The 14,631-nt window shown below is 41.4% G+C and overlaps 1 protein-coding gene across 2 annotated transcripts in view; it reads left to right on the top strand.

Moving 5' to 3' along the window:
* The window catches only part of inpp5f (inositol polyphosphate-5-phosphatase F), a 243,503-nt gene that overhangs the window by 214,363 nt on the left and 14,509 nt on the right, over positions 1-14,631 (top strand). For both annotated transcript variants that reach the window (XM_073027701.1, XM_073027702.1), the window contains 4 exons: positions 2,568-2,696; positions 8,551-8,668; positions 10,251-10,449; positions 14,436-14,507. In XM_073027701.1, the coding sequence (XP_072883802.1) occupies positions 2,568-2,696; positions 8,551-8,668; positions 10,251-10,449; positions 14,436-14,507 (518 nt within the window). The remainder of the gene's footprint in view (positions 1-2,567; positions 2,697-8,550; positions 8,669-10,250; positions 10,450-14,435; positions 14,508-14,631) is intronic.

Raw genomic sequence — 14,631 nt, 5'->3', positions numbered from 1 at the left:
AGATCACCTTTCATAGGTTTAATCTTTAAAAACTTCCTCACATCCTCCCAAAATCACCTAATCTTTCAATTAAGCCTATTTTCCGTGCTTATCAATAATTCTACTTGGGTGAAACATTCTTCATAAGCACAAGAGATTCTGCAGATCCTGGAATCCAGAACAGTGCACAAAATGCTGGAGGAATTCAGCAGGTCCGGCAGCATCTATGGAGAGGAATAAACAGCTGAAGTTTCAAGTCAAGAGCCTTCATCAGGACTGATGAAGGATCTCAACCTGAAACATCTACATTTCATTCTCCTGATCAGCTGAGTTCCTCCAGTATCTTGTGTGTATTGCTTAAGTTTTCCAGCATCTGCAGAATCTCTTGTGTTTCAACCATCACCCTCCTCTTACCAAGCCTTTTTCAGATACAATGAACTTGGATATTTTCGACTGTTTTCCAATATGGGACATGGTCGTACGCCTTAGCAACCTTATCAACATTCTTATCAATGTCATCAAAAAAGTTAGTGAAAGGGCTTTCTCTTAACCAAGCTGTGTTAACTGCCACTGACCATCGCCTGCCAATCCAAGAGCAGACTAAACTTATCTCGCAGAAATATTTCCCAATAACTTCCCCAACACTGATACTGGATTTAAATGCCTGCATTAGACTAAACGACCATAACACATAGGTGCAGAGTTAGCCTATTCAACCTATTGAGTCTGCGTCGATCTTGGCCAATTTATTTTCCCTGTCAACCCTATTCTCTGCCTTCTCCTCACCTACTAATCAAGAACCAAGCAACCTCTGCTTTCAATATACCCAATGAGTTGGCCTCTGTAGCTGTCTGTGGCAAATAATTGTACAGATTCACCACCCTCTGGCTAAAGAAATCCCTCCTCATCTCTGTTCTAAAGGGATGTCCTTCTCTTCTGAAGTTGTGCCCTCTGATCCTAGATTCTCCCACTATTTTCCCTGCTGCCTTCAATAAATGTATAACATTCACCATTCTGCTGTCATCTCACCTGTAGTCAGAGTTTTGAAATGTTTGTCAGATCCCAACAATCTCACCCCTTGACTTCAAGTTTATTATCATCTAACTGTACACATGTACAATCAAATGAAGCAATGTTCCTCCAGACCTCTGTGCACTCACACAACATATTTCACGCTCAGCACATAAACCAATATATTATACTATAAGATGTTAATAAAATATTATTCAAAATGCATGAAGTAAAGTGGAGAACAGGTAAACAGCTTGTTGGACTAGTGATGAGACCTCGGTGGTGAAAGGGCATTCATTAGTCCCCAGTCTAGTCTTGATGCTTCTGTACTTCCTTCCAGATGGTAGTGGGTCAAATAGACTGTGGGGTGGGTGGTAGGGATCCTCAACGATGCTTTGGTTCTTCATCTGCAATGCCCCCACTAATTAGCACAAGTAGGGGGAGGGAGATGCTGGTGATCCTCCCGACAGTTTTTATTGTCTTGAGTCTGATGTCTTGCAGCTTCTGTACCACACAGTGATGCTGCCAGACAGCACATTCTTGATGGTTCTCCTGTAGAAAGATGTTAGAATTGGGATAGGGAGTCTTGCACGCCTCAAACTCCCCAGAAAGTGTAGATGCTGCTGTGCCTTTTTGATTAGTGAGGAGGTGTTGTGGAGCCATGTTAGATCATCCATTATGTGCACACTAAGGGATTTTGTACTCTTCACTCTCTCCATGGCAGAGCCATTGATGTGCAATGGAGAGTGGTCAACCTGTGCCGTCCCGAAGTCCACATTCATGTCTTTTGTCGTGTCCACGTTGGGACTCAAGTTGTTGTTCTCACATCATTTGAAAAGCCCCTCTACCTCCTCTCTGTATGTCGACTCATCACTGTTGCTGATGAAGCCAACCACTGTAGTATTGTCAGAGAACTTGATGCGGTTTGAGCTGGATCTGGCAGTGCGGTCATGAGTCAGCAGCGGTTGTTCCACAGAAGCCTGAAACATCTTTAATCTAGCCCTCGAAACCTATCCTTCTTTTAAGGACTTTATAAGAAACCAACATGACACCTTTTCTTTATTTTGTAATTTATATTTTTATTGAAGTTCATCATCAAACAAACATTTCCATAAGATGTATTTCAGATATTGACATATATATCATATAGGCATATTTGCCACAAATCTGCACATAATATTTATCTGAGGTATACACATAGAAAAGAGAGGAAAGAAAGAACAAGCGAAAGGAGAAAACTATGTACAAGTGTGACACCTTTTCAATTGTAATTTGTTCTAGCGCCTCATTGTCCCTCTTTTGGATTCTTCAACTACCATATTCTCTTTCATGGATGAAGAAATCTTTCCAGTGGTTTTTATTTCTCCTCTTTCTGCTTATTTTCAAAGAAACAGATGAAAGTATATTTCGTGCTGATTAGAGACAGGGGAATTGCCATTCATAAATCATTTTGCACTCCAGTCTGTCTCTTGCAGATTCTAGATGTACTGAGAGTACCGTTTTAGGTGTGATGGCACATATTACAAAAACACGAATATTTCACCAACTTTAAAGTTGTTTCCGATATTTTGTTTCAGCTGAAGAAGCTGGGAGTGATGCCACCTGAGCAGCCGCTGCCTCAGAAGTGCTATCGGATTTATCAGATCATGTGGGCCAACAACGGAGATGCTATTAGCAGACAGTATGCTGGGACAGCTGCGCTAAAGGTAAAGTTTATTCTGTTGAACTGCTTGGAACAGGTTTGCTCAAAGTGGCAACATGCGAGCAATTTTTTGTTTTTATTCTGTAATTGTGTGGAGAACTTGAGGGTTTGAGCATTTTAGTGAATCCTGCTTTACAGTTCGTCTGGCTTGTTCAGTTCTACAATATTGCAATATAGTTATTACTGCACAATGTGTAGTGCAGTAATATTATGAAGCTGAGTTGAAGCTATGTGCCACTGTGGCCCAGTAGAATTTATTGAACCATTACTTGTTTAAATAGTTGATAATGAGCCATGGTAAATGGTGCATACCAATGGCAGATGCTTTCTTTGGGAGTTACATCACCTTTACACTTGGAAGGCTGTCTTCCTTAGAAAAGGTGAAAACTATTCTCAGTAATTAATGCCCAATCAGCAAATCGATATGCAGTGGGCCAGATTGAAGAGGTCAGGATATCGGGGCCAGAGACAGGCTAGGCTATGGATTCACTTTCTTGAATTTCAGTTGTTTTACGGTTTGTATTATTTTTCTGCACATTGGGTGTTGGACGGTTTTCTTTTTTTTTTATTGTGTTCTTTTGGGTTTCTTTGTTTTTTTCAGGAGATTCTCCTTCCTGTGAGGGATACTCAGCAAATCGATAGAATAGTCACTATAACAGGATCAATGAAAGATCAACCAGAGTGCAGAAGACAACAAACTGTGCAAATGCAGATATAAATAAATAGCAATAAATAACGAGAACATGAGATAACAAGATAGAGTCCTTTAAAGTCAGATCATTGGTTGTGGGAACATCTCAATGTTCGAGAGCCTGATGGGATAGATAGATAGAGGCAGGAAAGTTGTTTCCACTGGTCGGTGACACTAGAACTTGGGGACTTAGCCTCAAGATTTGGGGGGAGTAGATTTAGGATGGAGATGAAGAAGGACTGCTTTTCCCAGAGAGTGGTGAATCTGTGGAATTCTCTGCCCAATGAAGCAGTGGAGGCTACCTCAGTAAATATATTTAAGACATGGTTGGATAGATTTTTGCATAGTAGGGGAGTTAAGGGTTATGGGGAAAAGGCAGGTAGGTGGAGATGAGTTCATGGCCAGATCAGTCATGATCTTATTGAATGGTGGAGCAGACGTGACGGGCCAGATGGCCGACTCCTGCTCCTGTTTCTTATGTTCTTATGGTTGTCGGGTAGTAACCGTTCTTGAATCTAGTGGTGTGAGTCCTGAGGGTTTACACCTTCTACCTGATGGCAGCAGCAAGAAAAGAGCCTGGCCTGGGTGTTGGGGATCTCTGATGATGGATGCTACTTCCCTACAGCAGTGTTTCCTATAGATGTTCTCAGTGGTTGGAAGGGCTTGTGGCTGCCTGTAAGGAGATGAATCTCAAGGTTGTATGTAGTAGGTATATACTTTGATAATAAATGTAGTTTGAATTTTGGTAGAAGTTGTTGCCAGTGGTCACTAGTAACTGGTGGCTAGATTGACCACTCAACTGCTGGACTTGTCTCAGCCTTGGTCCAATAATGGATCACAGAGCTGCATTCCGGTGGCGAGGTGGAAATGATTGCCTATGATACCATGGCAGCATTTAGCCGAGTGTGGCATGAAGGTGACCTGGTGAAAAGTGAAGACGATGGACATTCAGGAGTGTTATGATCCCAGCCCCCTCCTTCCTGAGAATCGCAAGATCGCTAGTAATTCGGGTCTTGGACCCAGGAAATGAGAGAGAATCCTCAGAAAGACAACGCAACGGATTTTGACCATTGTTTCTTGGAGACCCCTTTGTGGATTGCGACCCTATGCTACGTGCCAGCTATCATGGCTACGTGCACACCCTCGGGCAATGTGGGGTGGGGATTGTATCACCCCACCTTGATTGACATCTACAACCCTGCAAGTCAAGATAAAAGAGGGGCTGCAGGGGGCAGTCTCCTAGCAACGCACCAGAAGGAGACACCATCGCTCATCGCTCCCGTGGTAACGAGAAGCTATTCAGAAGCCACGTGTGGTTCGTTCCCCTGGCCTGGGGAACGAGTGGCTGATAACACCGAAAAGGACTTCGAACTGATAACGGGGAACCCACGTTCCCGATTCAACGGTTTGCGCCCAAAAGACTGGCAAGTTTCTTTTCTCACCAAAAATCTCTCTCTCTCTCCAACAAGTGAAACCCAGCGGTCCCCAAACGGCTAAAAGCCTGCATGAACTTGAAAGACTTCTATATTTCCATCGGACAATATTTTTACCCCCTAGACAAAACGATAGAGCTACTTCTTATTGATGATTATCACTATACCCGCGCTTTAGATTGAGTATTGATGACGTATATTATCTGAATGTTTGTATTAACCTTACTTTTGTGCCCCTTTATAAATAAAAACGTTTAAAAATAGCACCATCAGACCTCAACGGACCTCTCTATCTTTGTTGGTAAGTGACCCAGTTACAGGGTTCGTAACAGGAGAAAATGCTTGAGTTCTAGTTGCACAAAGGACAGTAAGCATTGTTGTTGATGGTTATGTATCCTAGTCCCAGGACAATGCTACAGGAATTTCTTGGCCCAACGTCATGATTTCAATCACGTTCATCAATTTCATCAGCGACATTTCTTTCATTACAAGACCAGACGTGGAGATGTTCTGTAATAGGTCTATGGCAGATGTAATCTCAATGGCTCTTCACACAGCCTAGATCATCTGGACAGTAAAAACACCTATGTCAGGATGCTTTGTTGACTACAACTCAGTGGTAAACACCATTATTCCCACAGACTTGTTCAGTAAGTTACAGAACCTGGGCCCCTGTACCTCCCTCTGCAATTGGATCCTTGACTTCCTAACTGGAAGACCACAGTCTCTGTGGATTGACAATCTCCTCCTCGCTGACAATCAACACTGGCGCATCTTAGGGATATGTGCTTAGCCCATTGCTCTACTCTCTCTATACCCATGACCGTGTGACTAGATATAGCTCAAATGCCATCTATAAATTTGCTGATGATACAACCATTGTTGATAGAATCTCAGTTGGGGTTGAGAGGGTGTACAGGAACAAGATATACCAACTAGTAGAGTGGTGTCGCAGCATCAACCTTGCACTCAGTGTCAGTAAGATGAAAGAGCTGATTGTGGACTTCAGGAAGGGTAAGATGAGGGAACATGAGCCAATCCTCATAGAGGGATCAGAAGTGGAGAGAGCGAGCGATTTTAAGTTCATTGGTGTCAAGATCTCTTGAGGATCTAATCTGGTCCCAACATATTGATGCAGCTATAAAGAAGGCAAGACAGTGGCTGTACTTTATTAGGAGTTTGAAGAAGTTTGGTTGTCAAGTAAAGCACTCTATAGATGTACTATGGAGAGCATTCTGACAGGCTACATCACTGTCTGGTACAGAGTGGTGTACTGCACAGGACTGAAAGAAGCCACAGAAGGTTGTAAAATTAGTCAGCTCCATCTTAGGTACTAACCTCCATAGTACCCAAGACCTCTTCAAGGAATGGTGCTTCAGAAAGGTGATATCCATTATTAAAGACCCCATCACCTTGGGCAGGGGGTCAGCAACCTTTTCGCCTCTGTGGGCTGGATCGCGTATTAATGAGCAGACGGTGGGCCAGATAAATGCCATAAAAAACTTGAAATATCAGAATTATCCATTTAAATACATCTAGTTATGTTTTGCCTCAAACTAATGAATAACGCATGCTAGAAAATCATTTGTGCTTAACCAAGGATGCCAATTAGTAATGAAAAGCTCAGTTTAGTTGCAATTTATTTCAATCAAGGCATCTTCTTAATCTATTAAAAGGACACAAAGAATCTTTAAATATAAAATATATGAACATGATGCATTGAATGGTGGTAAACTAAGTATAATAAAAAAGAAAATTTTAACCAGTTTTTGTGCGATTCCATGGTTTTCCATTTGTCCTTGCAGTAATGCGATGATTCCTTTTTTCTGTCCCACCATTGCTGGGGCCCCATCAGTTGTGATGCCAATTAGCTTCGACTCATTAAGTTTCATTTCTGATATTTTCAACAAAGCTTCAAAAATGTCTGCTCCAGTAACTGTGTCCTTCATAGGAATTTATTGAATAAACTCTTCAAAAATTAGAAAAGTTGAGTCACTCCTCGCACAAACACTGCAAGTTGAGCGGTGTCACTCAAGTCTGTGTTTTCATCAAGTGCAATTGAAAAAAAATTGCAATTCGTTGCAGGCGTCCCTTAAACAACTTTTAACATCTGCTGACATTACTTCAACTCGCCGTGTGATCGTTCTTGCTGACAGGCTGATAGATGCAAATAAAGATTTCTTTTCAGGACAAACAATGCCCACCACTGCCAGTAAACATTCTTTGACAAACTTGCCATCTGTAAAAGGCTTCATCTTTTCTGCAATACGTTTTGAGTCTTCGTAGCTGGCACGGGTATTTCCTTCATTTTCACTGCTTTTCTTGGCAAAAAATGACGTTTGTTTTCTGAAACTAGCCTTCATTTGGTCAGCTTCATCTTTCCTTGCTTGCCCAGTAAACTTGTTTAAATCTCCACTATGGCGAGTCTTGTAAGGTCACCTGATATTTGCCACCTTCTTCACAGCAACATTTTCTAGGCAAATGAGACAAACTGGTTTCCCAGCTTGCTCGATGAAGAAGTAATCTAGGGTCCAAGTGTCTTGGAAATTTCGGCACTCAGTGTCTACCTTCCTGCGTTTTGCATTCATTGCCATTGGAATTTTTTTCTTCGATTTTATTTCGAGTTATTCAACAAGTATCGTGGCACATGTAAATATCTGGACATTTGGCATGGATTTCTTGTTAAAACACAGTGATGCTGTTTCTGTTTACAAATTTGAACCATCCCATCTGAAAACCTATGCATGCATGGAGAGTATCTAATACATATTAATAAGGTAGTCTGCCTTCCCATCATTCGTATATACCAGTGTTTGGTTTGGAGCAAAACGGAACCTGGGGCCAGTGTAACAAGATGCCATGCATGCCCATCAGTGTGGTCGCGTGAAACACTCAGAATAAGGAAAAATCGCTTGCATAAAAAAACCCCCATATAAACATAGTATCCCAATATTTGCTGTGGCTGATACAAAATGCACAGCAGTAGCTCAGCTAGACATTCCTGACAGTGCTTTCTCGCCCGTTTCTTCAGGTTGGATTGAAGCAGTGGGGCCTGGGCCTGAGAGTGGCCGAGGGCATTGCTGGGTATTGCCTTTGTTCAAGGGGAGAGTGTGAGGGATGTAGGGATGCTGGGATAAGCTGATCTCCGTAATCATCACTGTCTTCCAGGTTATTATTATCCGGTCTTACCCTAGCTCTTTAACATTCTGTAAAGTGCCTAGTATGAATTAAAAATAAATATTGGTTTATTTGTAAAAGAAATAAACCTAGTCCAAATTGTAAAAGGTTATACTACCCAGAAAAATCAGGTTTAATATCACTGGCATATGTTGTGAAATTTGCGGCAGCAGTACAATGCAATATGTAATGAAAAAGTGAATTACAGTAAGTGTGTGTATGTATTTGTGTATAATAGTTAAATAGATATTGCAAAGTGGAAATTTGAAAAGTAATGAGGTAGTGTTCATGGGTTCATTGTCCGTTCAGAAATCAGATGGCAGAGGGGAAGAAGCTGTTCCTGAATCACTGAGAGTGTGCCTTGATGGTAACAGTGAGAAAAGGGCATGCTCTGGATGATGGGGGTCCTTAATGTTGGATGACGCCTTTTTGAAGCTTTGCTCCTTGACTGACTAACTTCAGATTTGTACATTTTGGTCTTGAAGTTTTAAACTCAAAACTTGTTAATTTTATAACTTAACGAGGGTACATTCTTATGGTCCTTTTTTTAATGGCAGGGTGACTTTACGAGAACTGGAGAACGAAAGCTGGCAGGAATGATGAAGGATGGTTATAACTCTGCCAATCGGTATTACCTCAATCGCTTCCGTGATGCCTACAGGCAGGCTGTCATAGGTAGGAGACACCATCTTAATGTTATGTAACTAAACTATAAATCATAATGTGCAATAAAAACACAAGGAAATTTGACACCCAATTAACTCATTGCGACTCATTACAATTTAATACTGAATTCAAACTTTCCAGAAATTATCATTTCCGTTTTTACCCGGCAGTACCTTTGCAATTTGTTTTCATCCCCCCCCGATCCAACTGCTGGTTTTTAAATTAATTGTTACCTTGAAGACTTTGATCTGTGCCCTACATCAGACATTCCTTCTCTCCTCTCCACCCCTCCCCATCTGTGATCCAAAGAACACTTGCCTCTCTCACTTTGCAGTTCAGAAAGGGTCCTTGATCTCTCCCTGGATGGCTGTGTGCTTCTAGCAGTTGGTCTATTTTTACCAGGTTTCTTGCACCCATTATCAGGCTCCAGTACCTACTTAATTTTGCAAACAGTATTTTATCTTATTGTGCATTTGATGCAGTGGTTATAAATGTAATGTCTAGTGTTAAATTATTTATATGTAATAATACTTGATGTGTTGTGACTTGTTCTGGGTAGGATAGATCAACTGGGAGGCGGAAGGCAGAGTTAGGTTGGAGGATGATGGGTGAGCAGATCTGTAGCGATTTCGGCTTTTGCATCAGATATTCTGTCAAATATCTTGTTTCTTTCGACATGCTTATTTTTGTAGGGAATATTTTTTTTTTAAATTTTGAGACAGTTGGGCTTTAATGATTGCCTTCACGTAGCAGTGGTGCAATGGAATTTCTACTGAGAAGGGGCCAGAAAGTTTCATCCGGAGCCACTTTCATGAGTTCCTGTCTTCAAATTTAATGGGCAACATTTTAGGAACACGCCCGGGTTCAAGTAATACCAAAATTTGAAAACAGGCTCCTTTCAGAGTTTCACACACAAAATGCCCTTCTTCAGGATGGAGAATGAATGGGGATGTTGCCAGAATAAAAATGTGGGGGGGGGGAGGGGGAAGTGGCTACCTGAAGGTGAGAGGTGAAACCAGGTGGCTGGAAAGGTCAAGGGCTGGAAAAGCAGAATCTGATAGGAGGGGAAAGTGGATCGTAAAAGAAACGGGAGGAGGAGGGGAGCCATGGCAAAGTAATAGGCAGATGAGAAGTGAAAGGTCAGTGGGGAATAGAGGACGTGTGGGGTGGGAGGAATTTGTTCACTGGAAGAAGAAGTGGATATTCATGCCATCAGGCTGGAAGGTACCTACCCGGACGTAATATAAGTTGTTGTTCCTCTACCCTGAGGGTAACCTCATCTTGGCCCGAAAAGTCAATTGTTTATTCATACCTGCTGAGTTCTAGCATTTTGTGTGCACTGCTTTGGTTTTCCAGCATCTGCTGACTATCTTGTGTTTATCCTTTCGGAGTCTCACCCTCTCTAAAGGATTATCTTACCGTTTTCTTGTTATTTAACTCGTATTTGAAAATAGAATTGAATATTTTGGCATCTATCTTATTGTGAGATGAAACTGTTTTTTCCCATCCTGATCCTGGAGTGTAATTTCTCATACATGATGTTTCACTGGATCTTTTCTGTGTTAAAATGTACTTGCTGCTGTTTAATTAGATCCAATGCAGGGCATCCCAGTGACTGAAGATCTCTACTCCATCTTCAGCAAAGAGAAAGAGCATGAAGCCTTGCACAAACGGACTCAGAGGAGCCAGCAGGAACAGATCAGCTTCCTCTTGCAGAATTACATGAAAATGCTATTACCTGACAATGAGAAATTCCACGGGGGCTGGGCTCTGATAGATTGTGATCCAAGGTGTGTAGCTGGAAAATACATTGGCAGTTTTTGAATCGTTTTGAGAAATTAAATATTGATGAGTTGCAGGCTACCGTTTTTGATTAGATGATGAAAATAGCAACATGGCAATCTATACGCCAGAGAAAAATTGATGGCTGAGTTACTTGAAGGCTGAATTTCTAATGAAAGTTAGAAGTGACCTTTAAGTGTCAGTTGTTCTCACTGTGCTGAGAATAGTAGTGAGGCTGAGTTATAACTTTCTGAAAGAATGTGCTGTTAAAAAAATTAAATGGTGAAAATTGAAGGTAAGATGATTTTGAAATGAAAAGCTGAATTTTGAATATAAGAAAAATCTTATCATTTTAAAAAAAAACATTGTTTAACTAAAATTCCACAAGAACCTTTCAACAAATGCACTTTCATCCCCACTACAGCCATGTTTTGTTACGTATGGACTTAAAGGTGGAAGGTTCCAGCGTTTGAGCTGATTTTGCAAGTTTTTACATAATTTAATAGCTAGTATTTCACCAAGTTTTTTTGTCATTGGTGGATAAAATTGTCTTTAGTTTGTGTATTTCAACTATCATATTTATAAGGTCATAGTTGTCATGACTGAAGCAGGCCTTGTTGTTAGTCCACCATATCTATGCTGAACTTTTTACCCCTTTACTCTAAACCTATTTTCCATAAGAGTAGAATAAGGTCATTCAACCCACCAAATGTGCTTTGCCATTCCATCATGGCTGATTTATTATCCCTCTCAATCCCATTTTTCCTGACTATTTCCTGCATTAGGCTGGTATCTTTTGATGCTTTGTGTACTTGCATGGCTTTCTAACTACTCAAATATAGTAATTGTATCTGGTTCCAACAGCTCCACTGGCAGCACATACTCGTTATCACTGTCCATTTAAAAATAAACCATTTTGCTCACATCCCCATTAGTCTAGTCAAGTCAAGGCTGAGAAGTGGGCAGATGGAGTTCAACCTGGAGAAGTGTGAGGTGGTACACTTTGGAAGGACAAACTCCAAGGCAGAGTACAGAGTAACTGGCAGCATACTTGGTAGTGTGGAGGAGCAAAGGGATCTGGGGGTACATGTCCACAGATCCCTGAAAGTTGCCTCACAGGTTGATAGGGTAGTTAAGAAAGCTTATGGGGTGTTAGCTTTCATAAGTCGAGAGATAGAGTTTAAGAGTCGCGAGGCAATGATGCAGCTCTATAAAATTCTGGTTGGGCCACACTTGGAGTACTGTGTCCAGTTCCGGTCGCCTCACTATAGGAAGGATGTGGAAGCATTGGAAAGGGAACAGAGGAGATTTACCAGGATGCTGCCTGGTTTAGAGAGTATGCACTATGATCAGAGATTAAGGGAGCTAGGGCTTTACTCTTTGGAGAGAAGGAGAACGAGAGGAGACTAGAGGTATACAAGATATTAAGAGGAATAGATAGAGTGGACAGCCAGCACCTCTTACCCAGGGCACTACTGCTCAATACAAGAGGACATGGCTTTAACGTAAGGGGTGGGAAGTTCAAGGGGGATATTAGAGGAAGGTTTTTCACTCGGAGAGTGGTTGGTGAGTGGAATGCACTGCCTGAGTCAGTGTTGGAGGCAGATACACTAGTGAAATTTAAGAGACTACTAGACAGGTATATGGAGGAATTTAAAGTGGGGGTTATATGGGAGGCAGGGTTTGAGAGTCGGCATAACATTGGGGCCGAAGGGTCTGTACTATGTTGTACTATTCTATGTTTATGTTGAGTTTATCATCATTTAACTATATACATGAAAACTGTCAAATGAGACACATTCCTCTGAACCGGGGTGTAAAGCACAGTAATACACATATATATGTGTTGTTATGAATGTAAGGATAAAATGTACAGATGAATCACACATAAATAACAAACTAAAGTGTATAATTTAAATATTGTAAGGTACAGAACAGATTAACCGATGACACTTAAAATGCGATGTGGCAGGGAGTTCAGAAGCCTAACGGCCTGAGGGAAGAAGCTGCTTCTCATCCTGATCGTTCTTGTTTTTCTGCATTGGAGTCTCCTACCTGATGGTAGGAAGTCAAAGAGGATACTGGATGGATGGGTGGGATCCTTAATAATGCTAAGGATATCTAAGGAGACTCCTTAATAATACTCCTGATAAATGTCCCCGATGGATTCTGACCATCTACCCTGTCTGTGCCTCTCATAATTTTATATACTCTATCAGGTTACTCCTCAACCACCTCAGCAAGCCCAGTCTTTGCAATCTCTCCCCATAACTGAAGTCCTTCAATCCAGGTAACCTCCAGGTGCATCTTTCCAGCACCACCATATCCATCCTATAGTACAGCAACCAGAATTCCGCACAGTACTTAAGTGGATGGTGTTAATTTTGAACTTCTCTGGAAAATTATGAAGTCTTCATGTTTTTAAGGAGCTTGCTCTAGCAGTCTGTGTCAAATAGGGAAATGAGTCATTGATGTTTACAATATCCAGGCTGATTTATCTTTACTTTCAGCTGTGATTAAATAAGTTGCCTTTGCTTCAGAACAGGGACTTCCAACCTTTTTTATGCCACAGAGCCTTACGATTAACCGAGGGGCCCGTGGACCCCAGGTTGGGGACCCTTGCTCTAGAATGATAGCAACAATAATAAACGTTGCAATTGCTCGGATATTTTGTGTATTTCCAATCTGTGCTTCTGTTTGTGCCTCATATGCTGCTGAGGTTGGCATGCTTTGTGCTGTGGCACATCTGTGGAAGCTTTGCACTAATTTAGCCAGGATGCATTGATGAATCCATCTGGGCTGATGACCTACAGATGCCAGCTGAGCTCTGCTGTCAACCAAGGCTGTGCTTTGATTTCAAGTCCCCTGACTAAGGCAGCTTGGCCCCCTCCAGTTATCAGATTACTGGGCTCTCTGCCAAAATGGATTTCACTTCTGTTGAAATTAATAAAAGAAGAGCATGTTGATTTAAAAAAAATAAATGCTGAACAGCCTGTATTAAGAATGTATTCCTTTGTTTTCTACATCATGTAATGGTTAGTTTAATGACGAACTTGAGCCAAAGTTTGTTTGGTAGTTTTGGCACTGGTCTTGAATGTACTGGGAATGTGACTGATCTCAATGGCTAACACTTGCGCAAGGACAAAGCAGAGACCAGTGTTACCCCATCACTTTAAACTGACTCTCAAAGTGACCGTGCATGACCCTGGCTGTCATTAAAATTAGCAAGGAGCGATGCCTCGAAAAGGGGGCATCCATCACCCAGGACATACCCTCTTCTCATTGCTACCATCAGGAAGGAGGTACAGAAGCCTGAAGAGAGACAATCAATGATTCAGGGACAGCTTCTTCCCCTCTGCCATCTGATTTCTGAATGGACAATGAACCCATGAACACTATCTCACATTTTTTCTCTTTTTGCACTATTTATTTAATTTAACTTAGAAAGTGTGCGTGTGTGTCTGTATATGTATAAATGTGTGTGTGTTTTCTCTCTCTCTCTCCTCGCTGTCTCCCCGCTCTCTCCTCACTCTCTCACTCTCTGCTCACTCTCTCTCTCTCCTAACTCTCTCACTCTCTCTCCTCACTCTCACCTTACTGCAATTTTCAGTTTTTATTATTGTGTATTACAATGTACTGTTGTTGCATAACAACAAATTTCATGACATATCCCAGTGATGTTAAATCTGATTCTGGCATCTGCCTGCCTGTCCAACAAGAGTCCCTTTAGTAACACAGGAACCTGAAGCCAGCAGTTCAGGAGAGAGCTGGGTTCCTTTGCCTATTTGGCCGATGGTGCTCATCACTCTTAGAATAAGTAGAGTTGATTTAATTTTAGTTTTATTTTATTTACCAATGGATACAGATATCTAATTTGAACCTGTGTGGAATGTTTTCTCCCAGAGCTGAAGCTGAATAAATTCTGTGTTTGCGAAGCACTAATTGTTTACATTTGAAACTACTTATATTGATTAAAAAATTGTTCCTTTTGCAGTCTCATTGATGCCACCCACAGAGATGTTGATGTACTGCTTCTCCTTTCCAATTGTGCCTACTATGTTGCATAGTAAGTTGATGTCTCGTTTGTTTGAATTTGTTCACTGCTTCCAAAGACTTAAACTGATAATATCCACAGGCATTTTGTTTCCTAACTCGCCAACAAGTGATTTTTGTGAAACAGTTCACTCGTA

Source organism: Hemitrygon akajei, chromosome 23, assembly GCF_048418815.1.
Source record: "Hemitrygon akajei chromosome 23, sHemAka1.3, whole genome shotgun sequence".
NCBI lineage: Eukaryota > Metazoa > Chordata > Chondrichthyes > Myliobatiformes > Dasyatidae > Hemitrygon > Hemitrygon akajei.
The sequence above is the reverse complement of the archived record's forward strand: the minus strand, read 5'-3'. Positions and strand labels throughout refer to the sequence as shown.